We start from the raw sequence: 19946 nt of genomic DNA, 5'->3' as shown, positions 1-19946 counted from the left end.
GTCTTCCATGTCAACTACAACTTGTAATGTTATTTTCAGTAAATCTTATTCAGTAATTATTTGTTGTTTCTCTTAATTAAATAAATGTAATCTAAAGAAATCTCTATATTGTTAAACCTCTAAAAAGAGAACACACTGCAGACAGGGACAATGTAAATATATTCAAGGTAGGTCAAGCACATTATATATTCTATTGAGAGAATATTAATTTCAAATCAATTAGTATGTTCCAATACTTCATTCTCTGCATTTTATTTCTTAAATGTCATGTTTATTCTTGGAGAAAATAAAGTAGGTTAAATTGAAAAATTTAATTTTCTACTGTGGATAGGACACAATTTTGAGTTTTTGTGATGTTTTTAAGCATATAAGACATTACATACACTCTACTTCCTTAATTTCTGATACAGAAATAATTATAAAATAATTAGAGAACATAGTAATTCAGGTAATGAAAAAAAGGGATTATTGCTCCAGCAGCTTGACTGCATATATATGAGCAAATATTATTAGAGAATGGTGTACCAAAGAGGTAGGGTGAGAAAGCATTCAGAGGGGAAAAAAGCCAGGCAGGAGCAAGAGATCAGCCTTCCCCTTCCATAAATACAAACAGTAGATGCTATGGCAGAGGAACAAAGAAAAAGGAGCTACCTATTTCTGTGGATCACCAGTGGTGCAGCCTCCAGGAAAAGGTAGCAGAGCTTACTGCAGATTTTTATGAACAACTCACTTGGTAAACAGCTATGATTTTATGCTGATACAGCTATACTAGACCAGGCAGATCAGTTAAAATTCTCCTGTACTCTACTGGGTACAAGCTGCTGAAGTTTATCATTATGACATTTGCTATCATAATCATCCTAGTGCAAGAAAGAGAAACTATTCCACTCAAGTGCCACAAAGTATCCAAACAATTCCACTAACTTCTCGTTTTGTCAATTTTTAGATCTGAGTAGGCCATGTTTTTATCATCAGCATTTCATTAACAAAAAAGCAGACCTCAGAATATGTGAAAAGGGCTTTCTTCAACTAAACATCGAGACAAGTCTCTGAACATAACAATATTCTGAACAAGCATAGTATGCATATCTTCAGCAACACAGTCTCTAGCACACACCATGTGCTAGTGTGTGTAACCAATATAGCTAATGTTGACCTGAGAAAATGATGGCAATTGTTTCTTTGTTCTCTGTGGTAGCAGGAAAACCAATTGCCAGAGACATGCCCTACTGTACATAAAAGTGAGACTCAGTTTATGAACAAAATCATCTGTCCTGAGATGAACAGATTGTCTTATCAGGTGACATAACAGTTCTCTCAGGCTGTAAGCTTTGCAAAACCTAAGATTTGAACTCTACAAACAGTTCCCCTTAGGCTCTTAGCATTATATACAAAAGTTCACTTTGCACATAACACTCATTTTGCACTAGAGGAAAACAAAAGAACTGTTAAGAACGTGTATTGCATAATTTGAGCAACAGTCACCATCAGTCCAAAGCCTTTCACGCAATTCTTGGAACTTGCACTTTTTTTTTTTTTGTGATGTTGCATCACACAACACATTGCATGTGCTGTGTTGTGTAAAACCAGAAGAAAAAAAAAAAAAAAAAAAAAAAAAAAAAAAAAAACAGTGTCTGTGGAATTACAATTGGTTGACAGCCAGGAAAACAGTTTGAGTTTTGTATAAGAGTCAGAACAGCATTACCTTTAATGTTGCTTCAGATACCATGCTTATGCTTCCCAAACAGCTTGTTATTTTGTCAAATCTGTTACAACTATCTATTAGCTAAATTAATCTAACTTTAATTGCTGTCATTAAATTATCTTCATTTTTTTTTCAGATCAATATTGGCTGAAGAATTAAAGATATCTACAAGTTGTTAGAAAGACATTACTTTCATATTTTAAACATGACAACATTATATAGCAATTGAGGTTTGTCATTTGGGAAAACACCAGACACAGCTATGAACAATACGTTGCAGAGTTATATAGAAAATAAAAATACCATATGATACCATTCATTGCAATTCCAGGTCTGAGTTATTAATAAGTCTCAACTTTGAACTGTTTTTCTCTAAGAATAAAAAGAGATCTATTAAATCAAGTATAATCATAAGTCATTATTAAATAAATTTGCATAGCCACACAACTGGTGGTTTCTGCACAGTGGCACAATTTTTTTTTACATTCACATCTTTAATTTGCTGAAATTAAATATTTCCTATTGGGAATAACTGAAGTAAAACATTGCTTAAAATATGTTATCTTCAGATAGATAGATAAAAAGGATTGACCAAAATTTCTTTGGTCTGTATTTGTGCTCTATATAACATGCAGTCCAATTTACCTGCAACCTTAGTGGCAACTGGAAATAACTTATTAAATACACCAGTGGTATCAACATCATATTCAGCCTTTCTTGCCATCTTTAGTCAAATAAATAATGCAGAACGTAATAGCAAACAGGTGAAATCTATGGCATTAGATCAGATTTTACACTGATATTAATTATTATTATTATTGTTAATGTAGTATTAAATCTTCTCCCTTTACTACATAGACAAATATTCTGGGACGTATTCAATGAACCCTCATGCAATGTTAAAAGAAGAGTTAAATAACTATATTTACTCACTCCTTTATGACATTAGTTTTGATGTATGCCTTACAACCTATGTTTTTCTTACTGATCTTCTTCAAAACTAATCCACTGTATTTTCAGCAGTGCCAGTTCCCACAAACACAGAGAACAGCTAAGGAAATCAAGCTTCAGATGACTGACAAAATCAGGCACAAAGAAAGGGAAAGACAAACACTACTTTGGTTTTCTGAGCTATCAGAAGGAAGAATTAAAATTGAATATTAAAATCAGACTGAAGCTATAGACTTCATATCTGAAATGAAAATTCCCACTGCACTTCACACCTATCACCAAAAAGAATCTGTAGAAAAATTATTATTAGTCTTCCCCTTTTAGAAAATGGGTCTGTGAGATTTAAGAAATATTTGCCTCTGATACATTTATTAGAAGTGATAGGGTTGATAATTACTTCTGTTAACAAGTCTCACTAAAGAAGCAGGAAAATGTAAGTTTCAACTGATGATAATTTCATCCTAGACAAATCTTGCAAAAAAAAAGGAACGGATCAGAGGTCTTGAGATAATTTAATACCTTTTCCATTTTCCTAACAGCAACCATTATAAGAAAATGAAGAATATTTTATATTAATGTTTTGAGACCAAGATATGAATAAATAAATAAATAAAACTTGACTGATATAAAGATGATCAGCTTATTTTTAGATAACAAAGTAGTTCCAAAAGCAATTAACTGTTTTTGAAGGTACCAAAGGAGCTTAATCTTATTAGGAAGTTACAGGAAGGTAAAGCATAAAGATAATGTCAACGTTATTTAGATATACTAAATCAGTTAGAGCAATACAGAATTACTGTGTGTTAGAATGGCAGGTACTCTGTTCAGTGCAGGTGGTCTTGAATTCAGGGGCATCTGTTAGAAATGATGTTAAGTACCCATGCAGTGCAAGGTAATAATACAGAGTAGGTTAAGTGCAGACACTGTAAAGGGTCTTTATCCTCCTTTGTTTTCTGAGAAAGGTACAAAGAACAAGATTGAATATCAATTTACGTAGTGATAAAAGGCGGATAGAAAAGAGATTTCTTAATCCGATTTGTGATCAGACACTGGCAAAAGATATCCTTCTATACCATCAGGCTTGTCTTAGTAAAAGATAGCTTTGGATATCAAGCAGATGATAGTGTGCATGCAATAAGAAAGATGCATACATGTATATTTTTTCCCCCAAGATCCACACAGAAAACACTATCATTTCCAAATCTCTGTTCAGAGACACCAAAATTAAATATATCTGGTTGCCTATCTCACTGTATTTATTACAGAACCCAGAGAAACTTTCCTTTCTTTCATAAGACAATTCTGCATTAATTCTTTAGGGATATACAGAGTAACACACTTCCAAACAATTCTGAGCCTTGGAAATAACTGCAAGTTCATGGCAAGACATTATCTTTTCAACAGACTCTTTTAACAATCATGCAGTGCTTACAAAATGGTGAAAGTGCCTAGATTTTAGCCAGCTTTTGTTTCTGACATATTTCATGACATGACAAAATTCCACTATTCTTTTCCTTGTATTAATTATTTCCACACTAGGTCTACCATTGCATGGGTCACAGGGATCAATGATCATTCACATTTAACTTCATCACTCCCATTGGACTAAGAAATTCACCAGTGCTACAAACTACTGACCTTACCCTAAACCCATTTGATTGCAGGCCAGTTGACTCAAATTTTCTTGCCACTCATCAGCACAAACATGGTTATCAGCAGCTGACCTGTGAATGGTCAGAAACATCAAGGAATTCATGTTTTTAGACAGGGTAACTGTGAAGAAAAAGAAAAATAACTTTACTATTAATTCACATGATTATTTTTATATATGGCACACCGAAAACCCACAGATACATACTCCCAATACACTGGCATTTTTGCTGACTTTATATTCTCAATAGCTATGTGACTTAAAAATCAAGTCAACCATGGCTGTGAGAATCTTGATAACAATGAACAGGATGAGACACTAAAAAAAGACATCTTGAAGGTTAGAATAAACCAGGATACTCTTGACTCACAAGCACAGGTTAACATGGGTTTATGAAAGCCTTAATCTTGTTAAATGATATTTTACCTGACAAAGAGCTCAGCTGAAATTACTAAAGAAGCTTGAGGGATAAGTGCTGCTTGATATAGGAGTGATTCCATCATTTGATTCTCAGTAATATGCATTGTTCCTGTTAACAATATGGGGCTCTAATTCAAGAAATGAAAAACAGCTACTTTTTACAAGAAAAATTATGACCATTACTTCTCTCTTGTTTAAAAGAGTGTGAACCGTTCTTATCCCACATAATAAGTATCTCATAATGGCCCAAAATGCACAAGTGGGAATTTACATCCCTTTCCTTTCTAGGATTCCTCAAAAGATTGTGGGGCTGTATGCCTTTTTCCCCCAATGTATGTGGTTTTAGGTAAACTGTTCTAACTTTTGCCTGGAGAGTAATAATCTTAATGCAGCCATTAAGCATTTCTGCTATATGCTGAAGATGCTTTTGCTTCCCTCCCCTTTTTCCCCAAGAAAAATATGCATTCATCTTAGATTATAACTTTTCAAACATGAAATTCTAGAGTTTTTCTTCGTTCTCACATAGCTTTTACTAAATGTTATTGTATATTAATGCTAAATATTTTAAAATGCTTATACAATTTACTTCAATACGAATACAAAATTTATGTGCTTCTGTAAGCCATGGCATACCTTGTTTCTATATTTAAAGCAACATACAAAACATCTCAAAACTTAGTAATATAAACTACTGTCATGTACACAAATAATTGTTAACTAAGTGAAATTTCAGAGTTACTAGTATCCAATATGCTTCTTTTCAGTTTTGTTGTTGTTGTTGTTGCTTTGTTGAAATTCACCTTAATTTTTATGTAAAGAATAATGCTTGGAGAGTTTTACACATAAAAGCATGAGGCCTACTATCTATATGGTCAGCACTGGCAGGTTACATTATTCTACAGATCTCTAAACAAGGCAAAGGGACCTGCAAGTACTATCTTCTCATAATTTCTTCTTCTGCACCATTGCATTTAGTTGGAATGTCACACTGAATTTCGTGAGTACAGAATCAGGGCTTAGAAGTTTTGTCCAAATTCTTATCTGTCCACAGCACTTTCCAGATTTTATACGTTATTTTGAAGTTCTCTGCCTTGTCACTTCTCCTATATCTTTCTGTGACACCTAATACCGAGCTTTTCCTTTCTTTTTTGCCCATTTTCTTGCATGCTTCATCAACTTCAACCCAGTCTCTCCTGGTAACAAAGGAGAAATTCTCCACCACTGCAATTATATTCTAAATCAAATCACCATTAATAATACCATCACCCAAATATCAATTCCAGTCAGAGTGCACCACAACAGAAACTTACCACAGTCCCATTCATCAGAGCTGTCACTGCAGTCTGCTTGTCCATCACACCAGAGCTCACGTGGCACGCATTCATGGTTGGCACACTCGAGCTCATGCTCCTCACAAAATGCTGCAAGGAAGAAAAACGCAATTCACACTGAGAAAGAGATGATCAGCATGAAATGTACATTGAGACTGGAAAAAAAAGAAGAAAAAAAAAAGTGAAGGAGGGAGAAGGTAGATCAGATTTACAGAGCAAGCGAAATATATTTGTGACAAAACTCAGGATAGACACCACCACATAGTTGCAGACAGCACCACAATCCAAAGGGGAGGAAAGATGTCTGGAAACAGCAAGATCTGTGATGTATGTTCCAAATGATTTTTATTTACTTAATATTTTTTGTGGTCTTGTCATACAAAAGTAGTCTAAGCCTCTCACAAGCTTTAAGTAAAAATATGGTGTTCCTTGCTTCCTAGTGTCACGATTTTTTTTTATTTTTTTTTTTAATTTCTTCATGTTCTTTGAAAAAGTTATTTTACAGTAATGCAAATATATCTCATTTAATCCAGAGCAACTCTGCATTCACTTTCAGATTCTATTTGCCATCTAAAATTGTGGGATTATTTTTAAGCCCATTTGAGACATGAGATGTACATTCAGACATCCTCCAGTCTATGGCTGGTTGCCAGCTGGCAGCATTGGACAGGGACTTCCTGAACCTCCATCCAGTGCAGGAACCACAAGTACTTAGATCTTGAAGTGACTTTAAGCTTTCCTCCAAACACAGCAAATCCTCACCTAAAAGGCAAGTGTTTAGCATTATAGCACCTTCCTCACTAATACACTTCTCTCCAGCTTCAGTGTAAACCTCATCACCAGGGAATTTTGAGCTGGGGAAAGGAGAGGAAGAGAGTGCATGGAAGAAAGATGCATTCATCTGTGCCTACGTCTGGCTGTTGTATAGTCTATATAGCCATACAAACCAAGCATTTCTTTGCAACACTAGTGCAAAAAAAAGTAATCCACAGTAAAAATCATATAGGTATAACCACCAATGCTGCCTATTGTGATATAAGTGATCTTTACTGTGAGAAAAGTATGTTAAAGACTGTGAAGCACTATTGAACTCATAAAAGATATATGTGTTATGCAGCTGAAGTCTCCCAGCTTTCCTGAGACAGCATGGCTTGGTCCTTTGGTCTATGGGGTTTCTCACAGTCTAGGTCTAAAAGCACCAAGAACTGCAGAGCTTACATCAACTTTCACATGAAATCCAGAAAAAAAAAAAAAAAAAAAAAAAAAAAGTAGTGATGTGCTTTCTATAAGAGAGGATTAGTTGTGTATATCCTGGCTGGAAATGGTAGAGGTCTTTAAAACCTCCTTCCATTTTTTAGATGGTAGCACACAGACCGCTTAGAAGACAACTGGCATAATCTTCACAGTGGACAGCAAATTAAGAAAAGTTCTGTGAGCTGTCTTTTCTCAAAGAAAAGCAGCCTCATATCCAGTGATATATCCACGTTGTCAGTCATTTTGGCAAATATATTCATCTGCTCCACATATCACATAAAATATGCCCACCATCCTATCTCTGTCAACAGAACTCCAGAGGCTCAGGAACAATTTTTTGTTTGCTTGCTTTTTTTTTTTTTTTTTGTAAAATTATATCTTACAATCCCAGCAAAAGTTCTGAAATACTAGGATCACCAAGAGAAGTAAAATTTTGACTTTCAACCAACTTTACCAAGCATCTCTTCTTACTTGTGTAGGCTGAATCTCAACTCACTGTGCTTTTCCCAGTTTCTGTCTTTGAGAAAACACTATCTGGTTTTCTCAAAAGAAGAGAATTCAGGGTACCACTAATATAGTCATAAAAGTGAAGCTAACATTTCACAGCACATGCACCTGGCTTCATGTGCCGAGTGGGAGCCTGCAAAGCAGCTGCTGTTCACAGGTATTCCAGCTCTTCTCACCCCAGGAGTCAGCTGTGGTTTGGAAAAAGACAGGGCAGCTCCAGCAGATCCCAAAAATGTGATCAGCACTTTAGAGGATTAACAAACTGCATAAACCCTTACAGCAGTTCTTTTCATCCATCATGTCAGGGCAGTCTGGGAAACCATCACAGATCATCGTGTGTTTGATGCACATCTTCTTCAAAGGACACTCCCAAAGACCCCTTTCTCCACAGCCTGGTGGTAGATAATCACAGTTTTGAAATATTTGCATGCAATATAAAATCAACTGTTTTGTTCCTCCTTAATAATCTTGAAACATTCAAAATAGTTGTGCTATTAACTTTAGAAGTTACCAAGAATAGTTACTAATGAAGAAATGAAAGTAAGATCGTCATAGTGCATACTTGTTAAATGGGTATAAAATACATCACACTTCAATGCTTTTCAAAGAGCAATCCATATTGTGTTACACATGCTATAAATAAAGATTTAGGCATTAGCTCAGTTTTCTCAAGCCCCATAAACCACCACTCTCCAAATGCATTGACTAATAAATGTAAATGCAAACATATACAAATTAAGTGGAAATGGAAAGGCATTTTCATTTGATACATAAACATTTATAATCCTGAAGTTTGTGGCATGTCCTTTAAAAGCATACTACATGAAGTAGTGTAGAAATATGTACTTTTGGTAGTGCTGATACAGAAACTAAAGCAGATCACAATGAAAGGTAGAGAGATAATCCAAGTTTTGAGCATGAACATTTTTCTTGATTCCATAATCTGTGACTAAGCCAGTTTTAAAATAATAAAAAGCCCCTATAGATGTATAAATCTTCCAGAGTCATTGTTATGCAGGGAACACAACGTTATTGCCTCTTCAAAGTCCTTCAAACCAGCCTCATTGATTTCAAGAGGAATATTTATAAAACTGTGTCAAAGCACTTTGACAATAAAATTCCTGTTTGTTAACTAGATGAAATTAAGAATGGCCTAACGTATCTTTTAGAAAAAAAAAAAAAAAAAAAAAGTTCTCTCTTGTCTAATTTCTTTACTTGTTTTTATCAACTAATAAAGCACGCTGCTGATACCAGTTTAAAGTACAAAATATTCTGATGTACTAATGTCAATGTCCTGCACATCTGACATTCAGATTTTAGAGGAGGCCATAAAAACTCCTAAGTAAAACTCCTAAGTCTCCTAAATAAATAAATATTTTTATTTTATTTTATTTTATTTAAAAAAAAAAAAAAAAAAAAAAAAAAAAAAAAAAGGTTGATTGCCTTGTTTGGCCTGTTCTGCAGCTGACAGTAATAGCTTTCATTTTAATCCAAGCTCAAATTCAGGTGACAGCCCTGATGCCCACACACAAATAGTTTGGATATCTGCTCACACAGTGTATTTGAAGCAGCACCTCTGTTTTCTTGGATCTGGAACAGCAGCAGCACATATCAGCATTTGGTAAGTGATAAATTGTTTGAAAGTGTTATTTTAGAAGTGATTATTTTACAAACATGAACCAGAGAATCACTACTAGCTCATATGATTACTAGAAAAATCTAATCAGGTTTAACTGTAACTGGATGTACGGAGTACTTAATTTGTTTAGATTGAATAGACCATGTGGAAAAAACAAACAAACAATAAAAAAAAACGTTAAACACACAGAGAAATAAACGGTCTTGAACCCATGAAACTAACTCCACATGATCAAAGAACTTTCTTAGGCATGGCCATTTTCCAGGTCTCCTTCTGGACAGCATTTCTGATAATCATTAATGAAAAATTAATGAAACCAAACAAAACCTTTACTCTAATAAAGAACAAAGGATGTCAGTAATGTTAGGAACTTGATACGAAAATAAAATATAAAAGCTTTGAAAAAAATCTCATTTTAAACTTTGCAATTTTTTAGCTGAAGTGTTTACAATTAATTAAATTTTTATTTGCTTTTTCCCTTCATCACACATTATAGTTTTATATTGTGAAATGTTCCATTACACTCCAAAATTCATCTTTGAGGGCAACATAGGCAAACACAGAGACAACTCCCTAGCAAAAATTAATTACTTACTGAATTCAGTGTTCAAATATACTGTTTTGTTGGAGGAAGGCCATTTACCATTTATTCTTATTGCTCCTCCATATATTTGGATAACATACATTTTTAAATTTAATTATAATGAAATGGAAATGAAAATGGAGGTCAGAAAACTCATCCATATTTACATAACTCATATCCATATTTAAAGTATTCCCATCTCAAAAGTATGTTTTGACAAGAGATAGGGTTTCACATTATTAAGATCACCACACTTTTCTCTCACAGTGCAGACAGGGGTTGCAGCCCTACTCATGGCCCAAATATACCTTACTCCCTTTGGATGGTTCTATCTTACATTTTTGGAAACAATAGCTTGATTATCCAAATACTGCAGCTGGTCTCCGCCAGCCTCTTCCCCTCTGCACTGTGAAACCTAATGGAGCTTTGACTGTCCTTTAAAGATGCTTCAATATTTTTAATTTAAATGTTTGCTGACCATTATTTAATAACATAAAACAATTTTGAAGGATAAAGCTCAGAAAATGCAGGCTTGTCATTTACACATAGGAAGTTCAACAGGTTTTTATTTTGTCCTGCACACATGGAATATAAATGAGTCAGAAACTGTTACTTCTGGAGCTCTACAAGGACTGCCTGTTCTTCAGCACCAGCATTACCCCTGGTCAATGTAATGTCACTGACAGCTGTAATTACCTAGCAGATAGAGCTTTCCATATTTATAGAAGCTGATAAGAATTCTGCTGATTGCTACTGACATTCTGTCTAGACTATAGAGACAGACAGAGATCTACTGGAAAAATTAATGTTATATTTTAGAGCAGTATTTCACATGTTAATGTCTAGGAGAATAAAATTATCCTAAAAGACACGTGGTAATTAGTGTTCTAAAGAGTTAAAACAGGTGGCTATAAATAATGTTTTGTTGGGAGGAACATTCAAGACAGTTGATTCAAAAGTAAAAAGGTTATCAACTCTGAAAGTCACCTTGATCATCAGCTCTGCCCTTGTAATCCAAAATGACCTAGAATTAAACCGTATTTTTACAATCTTTTTTTTTTTCCTTCCTTTAGCAGGGGTGAGAGGGTGGAGGGTGAATTGAACAGAAGAGCAGACAGAATGCAATCTTGATTTGAAAACTCCCAGAGAAGGAGAATACATCACTCCTTACTAACAAATAATGCCTTGATTACTCCAATCATTAAAACAACCTGCTCCTAAAGAAAAAGTAGAACTTCATAGAGATGCTTGAATTTTACTCTGGCTTCAGCTTTCAGCTGTTGGATCTTATTTTAATGTTTGTGCAGCAGAGTGAAAAATCTTTCTTTGCTGCAATTTTGTTGCCCCCTTAATTACTTCCATCACCTTTTAACCTGTTCTCTGTTAAAACAGGTTGTACACATTAGCCCTACACACCTAGAACATTCCAATCCTTTACTTGTATTCATGCATCATCTCTAAATCCTTTACAATGATTTATAATTATTCCTTTTGCCTCTAGTGATAACAGGACAACATGCAGAATTCCATGGAGACCACGCCCTAGTCACATAAGGAAACAGTACAAACTCCCTTCTCTTTCTCAGAATATTCCTGCCAGCACATACAAAGACGTATAGTGACCAAGAGATTTGTTGGTTATTCTCAAGCTCAAGACACCTCCTTAAGTTGAGAGTCAAGAGCTCCTCTACCACAAATTAGCTCTGAAATGTACTGGAGAATAAATTTTGTGGCTACCACTTTATACTTGTACTGATTGCTAGAGGCTGACCAGAATTCACTTCACTAAGCACAGATCTGTTAATATATCATAATGAGAACATTACTGTGTATACATTTAAAATTACATCAACGAATTCAAGATTTAAACTGCCAGACAGACACCTTCTAGCTCATTAGAACCTCCACCAATACAAAAACAAACAAACAAACAAATAAATAAATAAATCTGCAGCATTTTTTATCTTGATTACTAAATAAATACTCAAACATCCTGGAACACAGTTAGCAGAATCTCAGTAATCAAATATCATAAATTGTATTGACATTAATCAAGAATAATTCTTGCTAAAGTATTTTTACTGCCACTAGTATTAAAAAAAAAAAATCACTTTCAATTACATTTTTCTGGCAGAAAACCAAGCTTATTCCACAGGCTGTCATGCTATGGCTGAATTAACTGAAGAAAATCAACATATTTTCTAATGCTTCAACTACTGTTTGTTTGGAGAGTATCCTCCCCTTATTTACCACAACTGTCTTCATCACTATCATCCTCACAGTCGGCTTGACCATCACATCTCCTGGATGCAAGGACACACCTCCCAGAACGGCATTTGAAGTGACTGGGTGAGCACTCTGCCAATAACAAGAAAAGAGAGAAACAAGACTCCATAAACTGAAAGGTTAATTGTCACAAGCACTTATTTATCACTGAGACAGGAATAGAAGCCTTTTGAAACACTAAATTGGAATGGTGTAGCAGATAAGACTGTTCTTAACAATTGCACTGTGAATGGGGTGGAACATTTCCCAGAGCTCTGTCTCACACATTACCCTCTGTCATATTTTAAAACTATGACAGATTACCAACATACAATATTTAGACTGTGGATGTGCATTTTCTAGCAACCTTTTTCACTCCTGTGGTGTTGCATGAAGCAGAAATAGATCATCATTTAAGAATAACATAATGAAAACAACTAAATTTACACTGCGTGCTGTCTTGGCCAGCAGTATTCAGCACTGATTGGAAGAGAAGTTGAATAATTCAGCACATTGTAATAACTCTGTCAATTATAGATTAATTTAGAAAATCATCAATAGTTTGTAATCATTAATATTTTTATGTTCTTAAGATTCTTAGTATCTTTTGTTATATACGTTTATTCAGAAATATTTCTATAAGATTTTAAATTTCCCAGGGAAGACTGACTCTAACCAGCAGTGTTAATTAGTAGAAATCTGCCATTGAATCAACATAACTTTTTAGTAGTAAGTGTGTCAAACCCAAAGACAATTGTGATAAGACCCCGTTATTAGTTACACTGTTTCTAAAAGAACACTGACAACATCTCCTTTGTCATTCATTTTCTAGGATTATCTAGTTCAATGCTAGGATGAACAAAAAGCAATGAGTCAACCAAGTAGGCAGATTCTGTCTAGTTAAAGTGAACATTTTTGAAATTCTTTTTTTTTTTTTTTTTAATAAGTGAACAGAATTTAACTCTAAAAAATAATTATATACTAGTCCTGTATACTGTAGTATATTTAAAATATCGGCATTATATGTTAGGTTTCAAAGCCAAATTATTTAACAACACAGGCAGGAATACTGAAAGACATTTTATACCACAGAAAATTAAATCACATTATATTTCTTTATCTCACCTTGTTGTGTCAAGAATTTGCTTTTATGTTCCTACATACTCCTTAATAATAATATTCCTTTTCATTAGCCCTTCGCTATAGAAGGAAATTATTTCATTGTCTCTCAGAGTGCCATGACAGAGGATTTCATTACTATGGTATCATACATCTTATTAAACTTTCAAAATTATGTAAGTGCACATGCACTTTGCTTGAAGAAATGGTACTTATTGCTGCGTATGCTTCAATGGCTTCTCAGAATGCTTCACTATGCTTTAGCAATATATCTTCACTCAAAGAACTACAGACCAATTAGCTTTCATTCATTGCTTTCTCTAAGAAAGATCAAAAGTAAGATTGTGGAAAGATTATCATCACTGCACAGGTGACTGGGAGAAAAAGAATAAGAACTAAACATGATCAGTACATTGTGGGCAGTCTAGCACACACTATTTTAATATTTTCCCAGAAACTTTACTGGCATTTTTGGCAAGGAAAAAAAAAAGACATCATAATCCTCAGACCTCACATTAGATGACCAGTGGCAGAAGAAAAAGTACAGCCACCCTCTTTAACCAAAGAACACGTCAAATCATTTAAGGTAATTCCATTATTTTGTTCCATGTTGATACCCACAATGAGTAGGAGTATGGTTGAACTCAAGAAACTGCAGTTTGTCAGTTGCTGCTGAAGCTGGTTTGGCACAGATCTCTTAAAATACATAAATACATAAATCACCAAACAACAACAACAATGAATTAACAATAGCTCACAAAGACACTAACATCAAAATATTTTTCTCAAAGATGTCATGGGGCTCAGCTATTCCCTTTTAGTTTTTACAATTGTCAAGAGTGTACCTCCTGTTGGAAAAGCATCATTATATAATCTAGATTGGTTAAAAAAGTGAAGTAAAAACACTAAGCACAAGCAAGCAAGACGTAGGTGTGCTAATAGCACCAAATCTCAAACACTGACTTTCAAAGATTGAGAGTAATTGATCCTTTCTTCAAATAGATTTCTTTTTCTAGAAAAAAATAATCCTCTTATATGCAAACTGTAGGTGTCAAAACACTCTGCAATCTGATTTGGAATCATTCTCACAGTTACTTGACAAAAAAAGTCACCCTACGTGGCATATTATAATTTAAAGTGGAGGTACAAAAACAAAAACAAACAAAACACAAGTCAGTGTCTTTGGGAACACAATTAATCTTTAATTTCCTGTTATGTGTATTTGTAAGAGTTACCTTCTACACCTTCATCTGGTGTTAGACAAGTTTGGTTGTCTGAGTTCTCATCTGGAAACTGAGTGCAGTCAGTGTCCTCCGGCCACTGCAGACCTACGATCCCAAGCACAGACTCACAGCGTTCCTTAGACTGTACACATAATGTCCTGAGGAGACACAGTGGAGTTAAACAAAATAGCTGAGTAAAAGTCTTAGAAATTCCCAGGTTTTGAGAGTTAATAATCCTAGCCAGAGTTATAGATGGAAATAAAGGAAAAATCAGTTAATCAGGTATTTATATATCTGATTAATCTTTATAGTTAATAAAGATATATTGTTACTGTTGAAACATGAGTTTAAATTACAGTATACAAACTATTATCTGAATTACAGTAAGCAAATACAACTGCTTATACTTATCCTCTTGTCCATAAGGACAACAGAAAACCTTTTCTAAGAAACATTAACTGTCCTCCCTCAGGAAGAAACAAACAAACAAAAAAACAAACATATTTTGTACCTATAAAATTCTACTTCTGATAATGCTACCTCAGAAACCACTGCACTATGCACATCATTCAAAGAGCAGTGTAGTGTTGAAAAAAGTTTTGTCTCTGACATTTTAAGAACTATAAGAACAAGCAGTTTCTGACTATTTTGGCTGTATTTTAGACACCCACAGCAAATACAGTATAGAAACATTACAGACCCTGTAATGTTTCTCCTTATACTCCTGGTCAGACATTTCTGGAGATGTGGTTCCAGAAAGACAAAATATTTAAACCCACAAACAAAAAAAAAAAGTGAAGAACTCCCCTGTGATTTTCCCTGTGGGAAATTATTGTCAGTTAGAGCAACAGAAGCTTCTATCACACCTAGAAAAAGACAGGAATATAGTCCTTCTTTTGGATATTTATTTTCTTAGCATCAAAACAAAAGTAGTTGAGCCCATCTATACTTATGCCTCAAAATACTTACTGTCAAAGTATTGTCATGAATATACCTCAAATTTACAAATCAAAAACACATAATAGGATATTCCCTATATAGTTTAACCAGTATTTTAAACATTTAGCAACTACTTTTACATGGAATCATTGCTGATATGCTGCTCAATCCAAGTCTTCTATTTGTGGTATTTTGAACTCCTGTTTGTTTCAGCTGCCTCTTTTTTTGAGAGTTCGATAGTATCACCATTAACAGTATCACCTTAACCAGCTATGGTATCGGTTTCAAATGTTGCTTTTCATTTTTGTGGAATATTAACTATGCAATATAGGAATAAGATCCTCAACATCCTTTTTGTCTCTTCCCCCCAAGCAGAAACATACATTTCTGCTGTATCAGATTTGATAATATAAGATTTAATATTAATACTAATTGATCGTAATTAATATTAATTATTAATATTAATAAGTTTTGATCATATAAGATTTCATATACTTCCTTATCAACCATTCTCATACATGTATATCTATTATATTTGTTTTATCTGGCCTGTAGCTCTTCCAATGAATCTATCATTTTCTGGTTTGGCCCCCATGAACAATTTGAGCAATTTCTTTATTTCCTATGAGTAGCTGACTTTTACCTATTTGAAGGCTATGATGCCTCTCCATAGCCCTGTCTTGTCTCTGTACTCAGCAAGTCATTCAATTGTACCTTTTAGATCATATCTTCTAAACCTATAATCACACACTTTCTCCTACTGTTTCAAAGAAAGTTCTCTTTTGTTCTTACATGTTAAAAAAAATATTCAGCTGCAGAATCCTACCTATTTCTATTTTATTTTCAGTTTCCCTTGTGTCACTTTTAGCTTGCCTTTTATCTAAGTTGATTAACTATTCCAGATCTTTCTTCTAGGAACAGAATATCACTTAATGGAAGGAATTTTATTACATTCATCATTTTCCTTAGATATTTTGACCAGTGGGCCTTTTTAATTTATTTTCTTTCATGCAGTAAGCTTCAAGAAGTGGAGTGACCAAACCTAGCATGCAGATCTATTTAGGATCAATTAAAGGATCTTTTTTATCCTCATGAGAAAACCACGCATTATTATTCTCCTCAAATTTAATTTTTTTTACATGATTACATGAAGGAAAGTCAATGTTTTCCTCCACCAGATTATTCACCATTGAGCTGAGCAGCTAGAAGTAAGACCTCAGTGCTGCACTACATTGTGACTGTTGTGTATTTTATTTACCACATACTCTGCAGTGCAGAAAACATCAGGTTACTTGCAACTAAAGCACGATGTTCTTAGTCTGTTGGTACTTTCTAAACAGAGTACAGGATAAATTCTATTAGGATTTCCACCTGAAATGAGACACAGTGGACTAAAAAGAAAAGGTTGATATGAATGAATTGATATTGATTAACTATGCTACAGTTACATGACTGTGTCTTTTCTTTTAGATCCTCTTCAATATCAAAAATGTCGACTCACACCATTTTATAACTTAAAGTTTCTGAATGGCAGCATTTTTTATTTGCCGATTACAAAAACCAAAACCAACATTATTATGATTAATACGTTTAAAAAATAAAAATAAAAATAAAAATAAAAATAAAAATAAAAATAAAAATAAATTACTAGCTGAAACGTCCAAGCCAGTTTTGTCTTTCATGTGTTCTCTTTACATTTAAATCCCTGGTCAAAGACGACCCTTTCCAAAAGCTATTGCAAGCCATACAGTTGTCAATCTGTGGTGAAAGAGTAATGCCTATCCAAAGGCACATAGAAGTCTATTGCAATACTATTGGGAAAAAATGATAACTGTAAGAGCAACTGGTAACTTTTTTGTTTTAAAATCTTTCTCACATTCCCATACTGAGTCTCACAGTTAGGATATCAGAATACTGAAGACATGGCTAACAAGTTTTTATTTACTTTTTAGTCAAAACTCATCTCAGACAAACTGTGATGGCTGTGTTACTGTCTATGAATAAAGCTAATTGTTTTAATTCTTGCTATCAATTAACAAGAGCACACACCACAAAGCAGAGGAATCACATGCTTCTTGGTAGGAGTAAAGAATAGAAGATTAAGACAAAAATGTAGCATAGAATTGTGCAACTTTCTGCAAGTTAACTAAAATATTTCTTTGTCCTCCCAATTCAAATATAATAATGTGATGCCTAAACTGATGCCAAAGCATAAGGGGCATGAAATTTGACCAGCATAATTCTTCATGTATATCTGTCACTTTTTTGTAACAACAAAGTCAGCTGGAGACTTCTCAGATACACAGGTAGTGTAATTTCCATTATTAGAGGTTACCATGACAAGGAAAGCATTTACTGAAACATCTGATCCTCCCAAAATAAGGAGCACTGACAGACCTATTGGAATGTCATGAGACAGTATTTCCAGATTCTGCAAGATGCTGAGCAGTTTCAAGTCATAGCAAAGATAGCTTGTAGCATTATAAGGATACAAGAATTTATGAGCTTATTCCACATATGTTAAACTCCATAGTTTCGAAGGGAACCTAGGACACACTTAGCTTCAAAGATTATTTCACCAGACCTGGACTAATATTACCAATGCCTTCTAAGAGGCATTGCTCAAAATTTGAAAACACACTTGATAGATCAACTTAATAACAGCAGGTTCAGTTCTTTCAAAAAATCTCTTCATCTGTGCTCCTTACTTAGAATAAACTTGGAAGACCTTCATAACTAATGAAAATAAAGCATGACATAATAACATGTCATAATAACTAATAACAGAAAGACAAGAGGAAGCCTTACAAAAATGGGGACAGATGTTTTATACAGATGAAGTAGAAATGAAATCATTGAGTAACACCTCCTAGAACAAAAAGGACAGTGTGCCAGTATTGAAAATAATAATAATAATCTAAAACATCTCTGATAGGCATATTTGTATAATGGATGCACAATTATAACATGAATTTTCAGTTCCTGGTTGGAAAGTGCATTTTCACTTCAAAAGCTTAGTGCAGAAAAACTGCATTAGCTGAGCTCCATTTCATATTTACAGAAAATACAAATACATCCAGTTCAACTCATTTAACTACAGCTATCCTTGAACAAGAGGGCAATTGTTTTGTAAAGGCAGCAGCAGATTATATTTTGAGTACAGAAACTGTACAGAAACTGAGTTTCTCACTCAGTATATTCTGTACTCAAAATATAACATTCTGTCTTCTAGGATCTTCAAACTGTAGTTAAGTAGATTTATATTTATATTGCTATATCAAATATTTTTTTCTGCCCTACATTTACCAGTTACCTCAGAGTCTATAGGTATTATGAGTCTATTTGTTATAATTTCTAAAATATTTTTACACTTTTACATTATTTGTGTCTGAAAGTATTCCTGAAACATAATTGTAAATCAAATTAATTATGCTTCCTTATATTATTTTATTACTTCTTTTATACCACTGAGGAACACCAAGTACTACAGATCTCAGTGAGGCCTCTACAAGGTATCCCTTCCTCATAAAGTCACTCTCAACTTATAACATAAGACCAAAACATATAAACAGTTATAAAAGTAAAGCTTTGAATCCTAGAATTTAAAAATTTACGTTGTATATTCAACGTGATCTAAATGTGATATTAGTCCTGATTTGAACCGGAAGTCAGGACTTCCAGAGGGGGACTTCAGATTAAATTTACTATGGTTTCTATGAGTTCTTCTTCATTTTTCTGTTCAATTCCTTAAAGTTGAAGATTGTTCTTATAGTTTATCTGTATTTCTATATCTATATATCTATATCCTAAAATTTGTTAGCTAGATACGTAACTAGCTGCTGAAGCCTGCAAGTTAATTTTTGTCCTTTTACATTAAAGAATGACCTTTTTTTTTCCATTTTTTTATGTTATACTGCTTTCTTAAAAAGAATAATAATAAAAATATAGACTTGATTTTCAAACAAGCAAATGCAAAACAGAGCTTGCACTCTAACTTCACACTATCTTATATATGATAGAACTTCCCTTGTACGTCTGTATGGGAGAATTAAGCTATATACTAATAAATTTCCTTGTGACTCAATTTCAGTTTGTATTAAGAAGTATATCACTGGACTAGGAAAGGTTATATATTTGTCAACCAATGCTACATGGTAGGTAACCTTAGGACATGCATTGTGATTTTCAGTGCAGTTTTCTTTTAATGCAGTTTTCTTTCAATGCCATAGGTGTTAATTGCACAATACTTTCAGGGCAGGGCAGACCCAAGAAAAGAGAGAGAAACACAGCATAACAAGGGTCTAGCTGGCAATAGCTCAAAGAGCTCTGCCCGCTAATAAGGTTTATTAGCTCTCCTAA

The 19946-nt window shown here is 34.0% G+C and overlaps 1 protein-coding gene across 5 annotated transcripts in view; it reads right to left on the bottom strand.

The window, feature by feature from the left end:
• The window catches only part of CORIN (corin, serine peptidase), a 130336-nt gene that overhangs the window by 19442 nt on the left and 90948 nt on the right, over nt 1-19946 (bottom strand). For 4 of the 5 annotated variants that reach the window (XM_072037645.1, XM_072037644.1, XM_038177937.2 and 1 more), the window contains 5 exons: nt 14661-14806; nt 12292-12399; nt 8098-8211; nt 6038-6148; nt 4300-4429 (listed from right to left, as the gene is read on the bottom strand). In XM_072037645.1, the coding sequence (XP_071893746.1) occupies nt 4300-4429; nt 6038-6148; nt 8098-8211; nt 12292-12399; nt 14661-14806 (609 nt within the window). The remainder of the gene's footprint in view (nt 1-4299; nt 4430-6037; nt 6149-8097; nt 8212-12291; nt 12400-14660; nt 14807-19946) is intronic. The other variant, XM_072037646.1, reaches the window with a different exon arrangement.

The sequence above is a fragment of the Anas platyrhynchos genome, chromosome 4 (genome assembly GCF_047663525.1).
Source record: "Anas platyrhynchos isolate ZD024472 breed Pekin duck chromosome 4, IASCAAS_PekinDuck_T2T, whole genome shotgun sequence".
NCBI lineage: Eukaryota > Metazoa > Chordata > Aves > Anseriformes > Anatidae > Anas > Anas platyrhynchos.
The sequence above is the reverse complement of the archived record's forward strand: the minus strand, read 5'-3'. Positions and strand labels throughout refer to the sequence as shown.